The sequence below is a fragment of the Equus przewalskii genome, chromosome 2, assembly GCF_037783145.1.
Source record: "Equus przewalskii isolate Varuska chromosome 2, EquPr2, whole genome shotgun sequence".
In the NCBI taxonomy this organism is placed as follows: Eukaryota; Metazoa; Chordata; class Mammalia; order Perissodactyla; family Equidae; genus Equus; species Equus przewalskii.
Window position 1 is genome coordinate 85,014,671 of NC_091832.1, and position 15,897 is coordinate 85,030,567.

Sequence of the window (15,897 nt, forward strand, 5' to 3'; positions counted from 1 at the left end):
ACAATAAGAGACTACTATTCGCCTATCAGAATAGCTGTGAATGAACAGTAAGCTTTGGCAAGAATATGAAGCAACTGGAACTGTCACACACACTAACTGGGTGGGAATAATTAAAGGGTACAACCACTTTGGAGAACTCTTTGGCAATATCTACTAAAGCTGAACAAACACATACTCCAAGACCCCAAAATTCTACTCATATAACCAAGAGAAATGGACATAAACGTTCCGTAAAAAACACGCACTAGAATGTTCTTGGTAATAGTCCGAAACTGAAACAACTCAAGTGTCTATCAACAGTAGAATAGACAGATTGTAGTACATTCATACATGGAAAACTGTACTGCAGTGAGAGTGAATGAACTACTGATTCTCTCCATATGGATGAATCTCCTAAGAGGAGCAAAAGAAGCCAGACGCAAAAGAGAATATTCTGTATTATTCCATTCATATAAAATTCAAATGCAGCAACCCTAACCTATGATGTGAGAAGTCAGGAAAGTGCTCACGTGTCACGGGGATGGATAGCGACCGTCTGGGTGTGATGAAGGGCTTCTGGGGTTCTGAGAATGTTCTATTTCTTGATCTGGAGGCTGATTACATGGCTATCTTCACTTTGTGAAAATTCATTAAGCTGTACATTTATTTGTGCATATTTCTGTTGTTTCAACAAAAATTTCACTTAAAATTACCCATAACAAATCCCACCTTAAGATAAGCTAGTAAATTTTAGGTTTAATCCTTTCTGAGTTTTCCTTCCTTTCTTTGTAATGAAATGTTCAAACAGCCTAGTTCATTTACTATATCATGGACATCCCTCCACATCATTAAATACAGCTCCATGTCATCAATTTTATGAACATTTAAGGTTGTGTCCAATGTTTGTAAAGTTAAGTTTGTTCCAGGTCACATTTCCAATAGCAGTGTTTGAGATTGAGGAATGAAATTTTTATAACACAAGACACAGTTGTTGCTAAAGAAGTAAAAGGCCACGAAATGAAAAGGCATATGATAAAGCAGAACACAAATAATGAGATCATACTACCAAATAAAAGACTCTTTGATACAGACTACATTTGTCATTGGAAAGAAAGGTACAACTATCTAAAGAGTTAGGTGATCAATTACAACCAAGGGTTTAATCTGGAGTTAAAACCAAGATAATGCCTTATTAAATCAATGCTGAAGAAAAAGGAAGGCAATGAAAATATAACAACATTTTCAATCCACAGCTTTGACTTTAAACATAAAATTAAAGCAGAGACTATGAGAAATAGTCAAAAATTACAAAAGAATAAAAGGCTAACTGCCTACGATAAGAATTTTGTACATTCAAAAACTGAAAGGCTTTGAAAACTCTGTACTAAAAAGCTACTTCTAACTCGTGTCCTTCTTGTCATTAATAATCATCTTTCTCCCAAGAAAACCTAATTTTAATACTTTTGGATTTATTACTTATTCAGAAACACAAGCTAGAGAAATAGTTCCTCATCCTCTAAGGACAATGTTCTTCATTTCTAAAAATATTAAAACCAGTTTTGAAAAACAGAGTCAAAGCCTTCCACTTCATTTCTTGAGTCCCTCTCCCACCAGTCCACTCCCACCTCATTTGAAATCACACAGATTTTTTCCACGTCCGCTTTTTCCCTCTTCTTCCAAAAAGAAGAATTTTGGACGTAAGGCTTTTAAAGTGAAACTACTTTTTTCTCCATTTTGTTTTATTCTGACATTAATCAGAGCTTTCCATTAATGGGCATTTCCATATGGCTACAACATAATAACTTTCAGGTACTCAAAAACATTTTTCTAAGACAAATTATCTTCAGTTGGTTATGCTATATGCATTTCATTATAATTTAATTGATATAAATTACAAAGAATGAAAGGCATAATTTTTTTAAATCTAGGATATTGAATTAATTATAACACCAAATTCCTGACATATGCCAGGAAATTTGGAGTTTACTGTAACAGCAAAAGCATTTTTAATTGTGAAACTATAAATCAGCATCCACAACACTTAATGTCTATCTGCTTACGATGCTGTGCCAACTAATGGAGACTAAAAAAGAGATGATCATACCTTACTGGAGCTCATCAAAGATACACAGGCAGATAAATGTTAAATTATTTCAATATTTAAATGCCATTAAGTCAATAACACTGTAATTTTAGGAAAGCATTAGCAGTAACCATCCAAGCACTTCTCAAGGGACAAAAGCTTCAGTCAACAGACATCAAGCCTTCCAGTTCTTCTGTGAGAGACCCTATCTACTGGGAAATGTAGACATCAGGCTAAAATAGCTCGATGTCATTAACCATTCAATCCTTTAATTTCCAGGTTTGAGTCCTTCCCCATCAAGACCACATAATTTTGTGTTGCTTCCTATGCAGGTTAACCAACAAGGAAAGACCCTTCTGCTTAGGCAAACGCCAGTGCCCTGGATCCTATAATAGTTATATTTGTTATCATAAATGACTAAAGAACTTGGTGCTTATGACCTTGCTTCCCAGGTAACTTAATCACAGGAAGAAAACATACTGAACATAGCAAGACAAGCGTCCTGGTTCGGGTGACAGAAATTTCTTGTGTGATGCCCTATTAGGCACCCAGGCTTCAGTTGTCCTTCTCAAAGTAAGGCTGACATGAGTCCAACCCTGAAGCATGGGTCAATTCTTACCAATACTTACGGACTCGGAGCCTGAACTGCTGAGAGATAAACCATAGACTACAACATTGTCAAAGGTAATAAACGCCACCCAGTAATGCATCCAGGTAGCTGCCTACCAGCCCTCCCCAGGTGGGCACAATCTTTTGCACTCCTGCACAGACCACGTAAACTGCGTTTTCATCTTACTAATTTCTATACTAAAAGCTCGTTATATTCTCTCACAAGATGGACGGTGGGAAATAATAAGAAATACATATATATTGGTTTCTGCTCCCAGTTCCTGACACAGAGCTCCTAAAACCCTTGTAAACAGGGGCACTCAGAGAATCTTTTGTTCTAATATTTAGTCTTTGACTCCAGTTCCTGACACAGAGCTCCTAAGACCTCTAGAAATTCCTGAGTGAGAGGAGCATCTGACACCAACCTCCTAAATCCCTTGCAATTTCCTGGGTGATAAGAATGCCTTTTGTTCTAATGAAGTGACTTTTAGTGGGCTCCCAGATGGGGGCCTGGTTACCAGAAAAACCAAGACATGAATAGAAGCTTAGAATTCTCAGATCCAAATCCCCATTTTCTGGAGAGGGGAGAGGGGCTGGAAAACGGAGTTAATAATCATGCCTACATGATGAAGCCTCCATAAATATCCCAATAATACAAGGTTCAGAGAGCTTCCGGGTGGATGAACATGTTTACGTGCCAAAAGGCTGGCACACCCCAATTCCACAGGGACAAAAGATCCCACGCTCAGGACCCTTCCAGACGTCACCCTATGCTTCTCTTCATCTGGCTGTTCATCTGTATCCTTTATCATGTCCTTTATTATATAATAATCTGGTAAATGTTAAGTGTGTATTTCTCTGAGTTCTATGAGCCATTCCAGCAAAAGATCATATCCAAGGTGGGGATTGTGGGAACGCTGATTTATAGCCAGTCAGAAGTACAGGGGACAACCTGGGATTTGCAACTGGTATACGAAGTGGGTGGCAGTCTTGTGGGACTGAGTCCTTAATTTGTGGGATCTGATGCTGACTGTAAGTAGACAGAATCCGAACTGAACTGAATGGTAGGACACTCAGTTGGTGTCAAAGAATTGGATGGTATGGGGGAAAAAAATCGACATATTTGATGACCGTGTCAAAAGTGAAGTATTGTGCATGTCAGCAAAGGAGAAACCCAGGAGTGGTCTCCATAAATGGATGGTCTCTAGTTCCTTTTAGCAATTTTATCTTACTCTCTGAGCTGAGAGTGTTTAGTTAACGCTCTTGATATTCTCAAAGAAAAAAAATTTTTTTCATTTCCTAAAGCGTTCAACCTTGAACACCAAGTCAGCAAACTGATATTTTTTTTTAGAATGAAGAACAAAAAAATTTGCCTCTTGTGGTGACAAAGAAAAAAAGTTCATATTTATATATAAACTCCAGAAATTAACTCACAGGTTCTCCACAGACCCCTATAGGAAAGAAACTGATGAGAGAAAATGAAGGGACCCAGGAGAAACCTCCAGAGAACTCTCAAGCAGGAAGGATAGAAGAGACAATCCCAACACCACAGAACAGATGGAAACCACTGCACACGATGGAAAAGAATCAAAAATTAGTTTCCATGCTGGTGTGAGAGGCGGTACAAAGATTCGGATGCTTGATGCTTGATAATTTTAGCAGTCAGCTCAGCCACAGACACTTCAGCAAAACAAGGTAATCTCTGCTATTGTTAACGGAAAAAGATAGCTATTCAAAAGGAGAGACTAATTCTGGTCACTTGATTTCTGCAACTGTTTTACGCAATACTTGAAAGTAAATATGCAAAAGAGGAGAGAATCTGCTCCACACTCTTTCCTAAGAGAAGCACAGTGAGTACACAGAAGGTACTCACAAGAGAGTCAAATAACAAATTAAAGGCTACAATGGCAATGTTGGCCTATAAAATACACACATTTAATACAGGTACTTTTTCTCATTAAATAAGGTAACTAAAGGCCCCATTCCAACCACAAGTCCACTTAGATGCAAATACATGCCAATAATTATAGCAGCTGCAGTATTTCTTTAGAATGGGCCTGTTATTCAAATCATTGGGAAGCAAAACACAAGGTACTAGTTTAGAAGATGATGATCCCTTCTAAATTTATAGAATCTTTCCCACCACATTGTTCAAGGATAGCCTCGACAGACTTTAAACTCATTTCCCACCACCATGGACTTCATTACCACTTGTTAAGTTCTTATCTCTTAGGGTGACTTCATCTGGTAAAATGCATTGATATTAGAATTTCAAACACAAGTGGCTTCAGTTACAAGTTACTAATTTGTGGTAATTTAAAACCTTATTCCATAATCACCTTATCTTCCTCCAATTCTCAAAGGATTCTAGATTAAAATTGGCACTCTTCTGCTTTTTCCAGTCTCCAAGGCGAACAACATGAAACAATTGTCCTCCAACTAGAGTTTAATTTCTCTTTCTCTGGTTTGCCAAAAATGCCACAGGGAAGAAATCAAAACAACTAAGCATTTGCTCGAGTTTTTGCCAAGAAAACTTTTCCCCACTTCCTTGATCACACAAATTCTCTTCTTTAAAAAAATCCTCTTCCACATGAAAACAAAAGTGAATGGAACCATATTTCTGCCTTTTCCAAAAGCCTATTTTTGATGTGTAGTCTAACTGGGCCTACACATTGCTTCTTTCGGCAACGTACTAGGAAGCTTTACACTGGCTGGAGCAAAGACCTCACAAGAAGATAACACTTAAAGCAATGTTCGGGCAGCAGTAACACAGGACCCAAAGGGATTGCTCTAAGTTTTACAACAGATTAAACTATGGAATACATCCAAGGGAAAAAAAATAAAAGGAAATGAAAATACAATTACAGCTACTGTCAGTGCACCTGTGAAAACCAATACTGCAGGTTTTAGCCAGGGGAACTGAGGTTTGGAGTTTTAAATAAAGACGACTATAACCTGGCAAGTTACTTAACATGTCTCAACCTTCATTCCCTTAACTATTAAATATCTAACACCATTTCAGAAGACTGTGATGATTAAACGACGTGTCGAATATTAAAACTGAGGTGTATGATAACAGAAAATAAGAAAGCTTCAAATGAATGTGACTCACAAAAAAATTTAATCACAAATTAAAATTGTGCCAACTATAGGCCTTTTTCATTTAACATTTTATCACATATAATTCACTCTCTTTCAAATATCGTGTGGGCTTTTGGCATTATCTCACAATATTCCTTCTGCCTGTAATTTCCATCTAAATATCTTTCCATGTGAAGCTATTTCCAACCTGCTAATCTCTCCAAATCTGTTAATCTCCCAACCTTCTACAAGTTAAATATTTCTTGTTCCCACAGCATTTTGCTCAAGCCATTATATATTTCATGCTATAGTGAGAGGTGTTTATGCTCCAATATTTGCCAGAGAATTGGCTCCTGGAGGCAGAAATCCTTTCATAGCTCTACATATCCAGTATCCACAAGTGCCCAGCACACAGTAGGCAGTAAATATTTGTGAAAGAATGAATGAATATAGTAACGATCCCTTTTCACCTTCTAAAAGGAGAAAGAAACCAAACATCTTCTAAAGTGATTTCTATTTTTAGCACAGATTACGACATTAAGTTAAATTTTTCATGTGGAAATTTTAGTTTATACACACTATCAACCACAAAACTGTTTCTATGCACCTCTATATAGTACTTACTGGCTGGAACAATGAAATCTCCATGTAACTCATAGGTCATAAGAGGCTCCGGAAGACTCCTGTATGAAAAGGACAGCTCAGAATTACCAGATGAATCCGAACAGGGCATCTCTCTTTCCTTTCATTTTTTATAAAAGGATATTAAATATGTTGTGCTTTTCTTAGTTAACGTGTAAAACTTCCCTAGGAAATACTATTACATATCAAAAAGATTCATAATTCAAGTCAATTACTTTATTAAGTGCTATCTGCACCAGGCCCTATCAAAGTTGAAGCAGCCGCAAATCCCTATCAGATCTAAGCACAAAGAATTTCACATTAAATCTTGGAAAAGTAACTTTACAAACATCAGATTTTATATATAAAATTTCCTTCCACACATTATCTTATTTAAAGTCAAACATTCTATGCAACCAAATATAAGCATAAAATTTTGCAAATCACCTCTAGGATATTAACTGAAGATGCCACAAAAAATATATGGAAAAGATTAAACAAACTTAAAGAAATCAAATCCTCTCTTCTGACAACTCTATTATAAAAGTGCAATATCCATTTTTAGTTACAACTATGAAACAATAAAAGAGAGATACGAAATAAAATTGATGACAACTTAAAAAATATCCACATCATTTTAGTCTTCTACAAAACAGATTATCTAAATGGTAGTATATTTTTTCCTGTGGTCAACAGAATGCTACAGTTCAGTCAACCCTTACACGTATCTTAAATTTTAAAAGAGCAAATCTCTGAACTCTATACATAAACACTTAAAGAACGCTGAGACAAGTATCAATCTGTACAGCCTTTCTGGAGGACAATCTGGCAAGATATTGAAAACCTTTACACGGTTTAAAACATGTAACCCAGAAACTTTTCCTCGAATATTTGAAAAAAAAATCAAAGATACACATATAAAAAAATTTAAAACTTATGCAAAAGCCAAGAAAAATGGCAGGGATAAAGGAGGTCATTTCATATTGATATAGAGGTTAATTCATCACGAAGACATAACAATCCTAAACGCTAATGGATCTAATAACAGGAGCTTCAAAATATATGAAGCAAAAATTGATGGAACTATGGGGCCGGCCCGGTGGTGCAGCAGTTACGTGCACATGTTCCACTTCGGCGGCCCAGGGTTTGCCGGTTCAGATCCCAGGTGTGGACGTGGCACCGCTCAGCACGCCATGCTGTGGTAGGCGTCCCACGTATCAAGTAGAGGAAGATGGGTATGAATGTTAGCTCAGGGCCAGTCTCCCTCAGCGAAAAGAGGAGGACTGGCAGCAGTTAGCTCAGGGCTAATCTTCCTCAAAAAAAAAAAAAAATTGATGGAACTACATAGAGAAACAGACAAATCCACAACTATGGTCAGAGATTTACATAACTCTCAGGCTCAATAAGTGATAGAACAAGTATACAGAAAATCAGCTGGGACACAGAAGATCTGAACACAGCTATCAACCAAATTGACCTAACTGGTGTGTCCTTCACCTAAATGACACTCCATCTAAAAGCAACAGAAAACACATTCTTTCCCAGTGCACATGGAACATTAATCAAGATAAACCATGTTCTGGACCACGAAACAAATCTCAATAAATTTAAAAGGGTTCAATTTATACAGGTTATTTCTCTGATTACAATAAAAATTAAATTAGAAATCAGTAACGGGGAGACATCTGGAAAACCCCAAAGAAAGGGAAATTAGAAAGTATTTTGAAATGAATGAAAATAAAAATACAACATACCAGAATTTAAGGGATGTTAATAAAGCATATTTGGGGAGTAAATTTATACCACTAAACACCTATACCAGAAAAGAAGAAAGGTCTTAAAACAATGACTCCACTTTCCACCTTCAAGAGCCAGGAAAAAAAAGTAAATTAAACCCAATGAAGTGGAAGAGCAGGAAAAAATAAAGATCAGAGCAGAAATCAATGAAATAGAGAAAATAAATGAATCCAAAATGAGTTCTTTGAGATAATCAATAAAATTGGTAAATCTAGCCAGAATAATCTAGCTAGGAAATAAAAGAGAGAAAACACAAATTACTAATGTCAGGAATGATACAGGTGACTGCAGAATCACTGCGGGCTCTAAAGGTATTAAAAAGAGAATTAGAGAATGTTATGAACAATTTTATGCCCAAATTGAACAGTTCAGATGAAATGGACAAACGTCTTGAAGACACAAACTACCAAAGCTCACTTCAGAAGAAATAGGTAACCTGAGTAGTCCTACGTCTATTAGAGAAACTGAATTTGTAGTTCAAGCTCTTGCCAGTAAGAAAACTCGAGGCCAAGATGGCTTCACTGGTGAATTCCACCAAACAATTAAAGAATAAATACCAATTCTATACAAATTTTCCCAGAAAATATAAGAGGGAATAATTTTTAACTTATTCTTTGATGTCAGCATTACCCTAGTACCAAAATTAAAGACATTACAAGAAAATTACAGACCAATATTACTCATGAATATAGATGCAAATATTCTAAATAAAATGTTGGCCACTCAAATTCAACAAGATAAAAATGAGGATAATACATCATGACCAACTTGGCTTTATCAAAGAAATGCAACACTGCCTTAATATTCAAGCAAAATCAATGCAATTCACCATACTAGCAAACTAAAAAACAAAAACAAAACTGTATGATCATCTGAATAGACAATTCAGGGAAGAAAGGAAGTTCCTCCCACAAAAGGTATTGAAATAACTGGACATCCACATTCCAAAGTGAACTTGGATCCATATCTTACACAAAAAATCAACTCAAAATAGATAATAACCTAAAACTACAAAACTTCTCAAAGAAAATGCAAAAGAAAACCTTTGTCACTTTGGATTAGGCCAAGATTTCTTGGTACATTAACAAAAATACGGTCCGTAAAAAGAGAATTGATAAATTGGACTTAAAATTTAAAAATGCTTTTTGAAAGACACTATTAAGAGAATGAAAAGACAAGTCACAGGCTGAAGAAAACATTTGCAAGGCACATATCTGAGAAAGGACTTGTATCCTAAATATACAAAAACTAACACAATAATAAGGGGACAAATAACCTAATTTTTTTAATTGCGTGAAAGACATGGACACTTCACCCAAGAAGATATATGGATGGCAAATAAACACATTAAAAAAAGTTTAACATTATTAGTCATTATGGAAGTGCAAATTAAAAGTACAAGGAGATATCACCATACACCTGTTAGAATGGCTAAAATTAAGAAGACAGACCATATCAAGAGTCGACAAGGATGTAGAGGAGATGGAACTTTTGTACATTCTTGGTGGGAATGTAAAGAAGTACAAACACTTTGGAAAAAACAGTTTGTCAGTTTCCCAAAAAATTGAATATACACCTACCATACGACCCAGACATTACACTTCTAGGATTTATCCAAGAGAAATGAAAACCTAGGTTCACTCAAAGATTTGTACACAAGCATTATTTGTAATAGCCAAAAGCTACAAATAATCCAAATATCAATCAACAAGTGAATGGATAAACAATAAATTTGTGGTGTACTCATATAATGGAACACTAGTAAGCACCAAGAAGGAATGAACTATTGGTACTAGCCACTACATAGCGAACCTCTAATTATGCTGAGTGAAAGAATCTAGATTTTAAAAGAGAGAGAGAGAGAGAGAGTACATACTGCATTATTCCATTTACATGAAATTATAGGAAATGTGAATTAACGTATAGTGATAGAAAGCTGACCAGCGGTTTGCCTATGGTTAGGGAAACAAAAAGGGAAGGGTGGGAGAGAGGGATTTCAAAGAGGCATGAGGAAACTTTAGGGGGTGATGGATAGGTTCACTATCTTGACTGTGGTGATGGCTTCACAGATGTATGCATATGTCAAACTTATCCAAATGTACACTCTAAATAGGTATTCTACTATATGCCAATTACACTTCAACAAAACTGCTTGAAAAACAAAAAGATGCAAAAGTATGTTTATAGGTCATGTTCCCTACATACAGGGTTTTTTACTGAATAAATTTGACACGTAACGTCATGTAAGTTTAAGGTGTACAGTACATTACTGTGACATATTTATATATTGTAACATGATTGCCAATGTAACGATATTCATCACATTACATAATTACAGTACAATATTATTGTCTGTATTCAATATACTGTGCATTAGATCTCTACGGCTTATTTACTACGCATTACAAGTTTGTCACCTTAAACAGCATCAATCTTACGCCCTCCATCCTCTGGTAGCCACAATTTTACCTCACATACAATTTATGATGCCACAGGACGCACACACAAAATGACAACTGTAGGCAACGAAACCAAAACTTAAAGCACTAGTGAAGAATAATCCGTTCTCTTATTTCTTCTCTCCCTCTCCTTCATCCCCTACACTCTAATTTAAAGAAGAAAAATAAAATTAATTACACCACAGCCTAAATACGGAGAAAGAAGGGGCAATCAGAAGTAGAGTTTTGGGTTTGTTTCAAAATACGGACAAGCAGGAAGTAGCAAAGAAGAAAAACGGTTATCTGGCAGAAAATGAAAGTTAAAGGGTGCTGAAAAGAAAAGTAGGAAAATTGAGAACACTTAGAAAAACCATAGAGAGCACTGTTTTTCCAATAAAAATAAATTTGTACCTAAATCTCTTCTACGAGCTACTTATATCATTGCCATATGTCTAGCTAGGCAAGGCAGCATAAAAAATAAGTATTAAATACTGTTAATGGTAGGGAAGCAGTAATAAAAATGGCAAGTTCCCCAAACAAAATTTATTACACTGAGTCATCATCTCTCTCAACTTCCCATCCAATATGTTTTGAGCTACCTCTCTTTGCCACCTGTTGGGCTCTGCCTGGGGATATAAAGCATAATATTTACCTAAGCTGGCATTTTCCTCCCCAAAAGTTGCATTCCAATTTCCAGGTTTTAAAAGTTTCTTGCAGGTAAAAATCATTTAACTAAAAACCTCATAAAATAGCTCATTTGTCCCCTCTCAATCAGAAACTTGTAAAGAACACATTGCTGGAAATCAAAATTATGGTCTGGATAGGAAATCAATCAGATGGCTGATATTCAGCTCTCTAAAAACACTCAAAACTCTCTAAAAACTCAAGTTAGTAGAAGAAAAGGCAGATGTCATACGTATGTCCACTGTGCATCTTTTTCTTTCTCCCAGACCCTGGAGATTTTGCTTATTATTTGGGGGGTTTGGCTATTTCCCTTTTTCCACCTCCAACTTCCTATCTAATAAGGTGGCTGGGTTATTTGCAGCGAGATGAATTCAAAGGTAATAGCTTTTTTGGTGAGACAAGCTATGTTCAGCTTCATGCTATGGTGCCATAAGTGATGGAGCTGGGATTCCAATTCAGCAGGCTGGCTCCAGAGGCCATGCTCTTGACCATCACACTGTATCACCTCTTGTGCTGAAAGAAATACACTCACTTGGGCCATAACCGAGTAGCCAAAATGGAGGTAAACAAAACCTCAGTTTTCTCCCATTTGGTGCATGACCAGAAAAAGTGTCAATTTAATCCTAATTACTGCATTTTCAGTTGCTAAAAATAACATAGGGGAAAAGAACAGCAACCTAACTTTCAAATCTCCCAAGGCATCTGCCATTTTATGATAATCACTTTATCACATTCAAGCAGAATGTGTATATTGTTAGGAATGAAGTTATATAATAATAGAATCTCATAAATGTTGCTCTGTTGGCAATGTTTGCTTAAAAGTGGAATTCAATAGGATGAAGCAAGCAACGTAATGAGAAAAAGGCAGAAAGCAACACAAGACCAGAGGCAACGAGGTCCTAGCTTCAGAGTTCAAGAACCAAAAAGAAATAGTATGTATTGAATAAAAAGATCCTCTGGTTTATTAAACTAATCTCTTGCCCCCACCCAATGAAAAATAGAACCATGTGGAGCAGGAAAAAGAAACAACATGTAATTTACAACAAAAGAACTGGATTTTTGTCCCTATTTTCCCACCGATATCTGAGTCACCTTGGTCAATCCCTTTAATTGTACTAGGCATGAGTTTACCAAACAGTAAAATGGGTTTAAAGCTACCTCCTAGAGTGGCAGCATCCTCTACTGGTCACGTTACCATACGCAATTCATTGCATTTTTATATCCCTCACTCATTCTTTCCTTCATCCATCCAATACAGGCTTTCTCAACCTCAGCACTAATGACATTTTGGACATTTGGGGGAAGGGCGGGCTGTGTTACGCATTGTAGGATGTTTAGCAGCCCATCCCTGCTCTCCACTCATTAGATGCCAGTGGCACCCCCTCTTCAGCAATCCTGACAACCAAAAATGTTTCCAGATATTGCCAAATAGCCACTGGGAGGGGGGCAAAATCATCCCCAACTGAGAACCACTGCTCTCACATTTGAGTGACAGGTATAGCTCTAGATGCTGGGGACACTGCAATGAACAAGACACATAAAATGTCTATCTTCAGGAAGCTTACATCCTGATGCCAGGGTGGGAGCTAACGAGATTCACTTTTACTATAATTCTCATCCAAACTAGTTAGTCACTCTCAGTGGCAAATGAGGCATAAACATGTAGATTCAGCTTTAATTTCACCCCTTTACAGACTACTGATAATAATAATGTACTTAACAGCTTAAGAAAAAATTTTAAACAGTAGCTAAAAATCTTTTTTAAATAAAATCCTTGAAAATAGGTAACACACACCTAAACCCACTAATAAATTTTAATTTCATTATAAAGTGGGACACCCAGACAACACAGGCCTCCTGCTGTAATAGCCACAAAGAACACAGCACCACAATAATGTATCCTTGCGACAAACAAATAACAAAACCTAACCTGAAACTAATAAAGGCCGTAGATTTAACTGTTAGTTTACAGGAAAAATGATAGATAACAGAGAAACAGGTTAAATGACCCCATGAGGCTTCAACCAGCCATATCTAAAATGTAGAAAATTCTACGTAAAAAATGACTCAGGTTTGTCAACAAATAAATGTGGGAGGGGAGCGGCTGAGGGAGGGGACCCTACAGATGAAAAGCAACTTAAAAGATATCAGCCAAACGAAATTTGTCAACATTGTTTAAATCCTGTAGTGATTAAATCAAATATAACAGACTTTTTTGAAAAGAAGTCAGTAAAAATGGAACATAGACTGAGTACTGGATGATATTAATTTTGCTAGGTATGATCATTATATTCTTTTTGTCTTTTCTACATTGTCTCTTTCTTAAAGTCCTTATCTTTTTGGAGATACTCAAGTATTTATGGGTGCAGCAATATGATGTTTTGGAAAGTCCTTAAAGTCTTATCCTAAAAAAGTGGCAGTAGGGAGATAGATGAAACAGCAGCAGCAGAATGTTGGTAACTGACTAAGCAGGATAATGGGGTCGTAAGGATTCACGACGCTCATCTCTGGTTTTACATATTTGAAATTTTTCAAATAAACATTTTTAAAGTATAAAATATATACGTTGATTCTAATGTGTTCATTGGAACCCAAATACTATTTACCTGAAAAACAAGCGTATTTGTTGGTTACAAAGGGAGTCTAAACCCTAAATAAAAGATTCAATAAATTCAACCAGCAGCCTTCTTCCTCACTATTTTATAGCGTTTAATTCCTAAAACTCACATCTACAATAGACATCTATTTCAAAACCTGAGTAAGTCTATTCCAGTTCTGTCCTGTTGTTAATTTACTAACAACGGATGTTCATCCGCTACTTACCTCACTTTCTGGGATATCATTACATACCTCCTAACCGTTCTCCTTTTTCATAAGATTTAATTAACTATTGAGATTTATGTGCAGAGTCCACATCCATTGTGTTAGAAACGCAAACAATGCACTCTTCCCTCTGGTCCTGAGAGGAGCTTACCTCAAATACTGTTTTAAGGCACTTGTGATTGTCTTCACTTCCCAGTCTATGGAATTCTCCAGGTCCACCTCATTACATGTTTTTACATCTATTGAGCAAGCAAAAAAGAAAATATAATTAAAACCTTGACCCTTCAAAGGTCCACTTGCCTGACTTACAAAGCTTCCATTTTCAAATGGCCAAACCACAAATAATTAACTCTGTGGCTTCTTAAAAGATATTATATATGCTTCCTTATAATGCTATAAGCCATGTTCTATTATTAGACATTTCTAGGACTTTAGAAAAGTGTAGTGGAGCTAAAAGTAAAACGATAAGGGCAGGGCTGGGAGGAGGGAAGAAATGGACATAGGATAGCATTTCACATTCACAACTGCAAAGCAGGTATAGCTATCATTATTATCATTATTATTATTATTATTATTATTATTAAAGGTACTACTCAGTAGCCATGGTTTACAGCATGTGGTATTTGCATTGTCTGTATATTTTAACACATTTCAAGTGGCATTACTGCTGCCACACTGTCTTACGACAGGGGAAACAGGCAGCACCATTAACGGTAAAATGGCTATTAGTTTGACGAGTTAGTGGGGGCAGGAATGATAAGTTTGTTCCCACACTTCTAAGATTTGTACTCATCATATTATCTTCCTGAAGATTAATGCATGATCAACCAAAATAGAAATATGATGACACATAAACTTAAAAAGTCATTTATGGGTAATCTTTCACATTAACACTACAATTTATACACTCATCTAGGAAATATTTATTGGAAGCCTCAGTGTAACACTTCTGACATTCATTCTAAATTAAACTAGTTGTCTTTGTCCTAAAATTATGTTAATGATGTATTCCTTTCAAACAGCTAGTAAGCTCTAAAGAGGAAGATGTGTGGCTTAAAAAAAAGGAGAGAGGAAGAGAAGAGACGTAGTAAATTCCAGAGAGGAAAAAGTCAGTCTTGGTGGAAATAAAAGAAAAGGCTGGTGGGAAAGACAAGCATCTGAGCAGGGTGGCATCTTCAATCCTTGGAAGGCTGAGCTACTGCACTCGGCTGAGGTATAGCATCACACACCTGGGCTTAAATCTCCACCATCACCCCACCCTGACCAGCCCCACTACCCCAGGCAAGTCGGTTCCAAACCTCCCCAACCTTCAGGTCTTCATCTGCACAATGGAGATAATGTAAACACTCTCACGGAACTACTGACAGCATCAAAGCACATCAGGAATGCGCACCGAGTTCCGCAAATTATTAAATGAGTAGGTAATTACTACAGCTGAGTCACTGAAAAGTATATCAAAGGGAGGGAGCAGTAAATGGGTTATGATGACTAATACCACACAATCAATAGAAACTTGCCTGGTTTTTAAGACTCTGATCATGCAAAAGAGAAATTAAGAGATTCGTGGAAGACTTTATTTCTCCAGAATGATGCTTCAACTAAGACCCAAAAAAACCAATTGTTCTGGGTGTTTTTTTTTCTCCCTTACACTGTATTTGTCTATGTAGGAAAGGAAACATCTTGTTAGTATTTCCTTTTTAAAAGCACTAAAAAGAAAACCCTGTCAAAATGGGACTACCACATTAAGTCATTCATGCCACTTAAAAAGTTTTAGTCTTCAGC

The 15,897-nt window shown here is 36.5% G+C and overlaps 1 protein-coding gene across 8 annotated transcripts in view; it reads right to left on the reverse strand.

The window, feature by feature from the left end:
• The window catches only part of ARHGAP10 (Rho GTPase activating protein 10), a 288,119-nt gene that overhangs the window by 94,185 nt on the left and 178,037 nt on the right, over positions 1-15,897 (reverse strand). For all 8 annotated transcript variants that reach the window (XM_070611643.1, XM_070611639.1, XM_070611641.1 and 5 more), the window contains 2 exons: positions 14,267-14,354; positions 6,377-6,435 (listed from right to left, as the gene is read on the reverse strand). In XM_070611643.1, the coding sequence (XP_070467744.1) occupies positions 6,377-6,435; positions 14,267-14,354 (147 nt within the window). The remainder of the gene's footprint in view (positions 1-6,376; positions 6,436-14,266; positions 14,355-15,897) is intronic.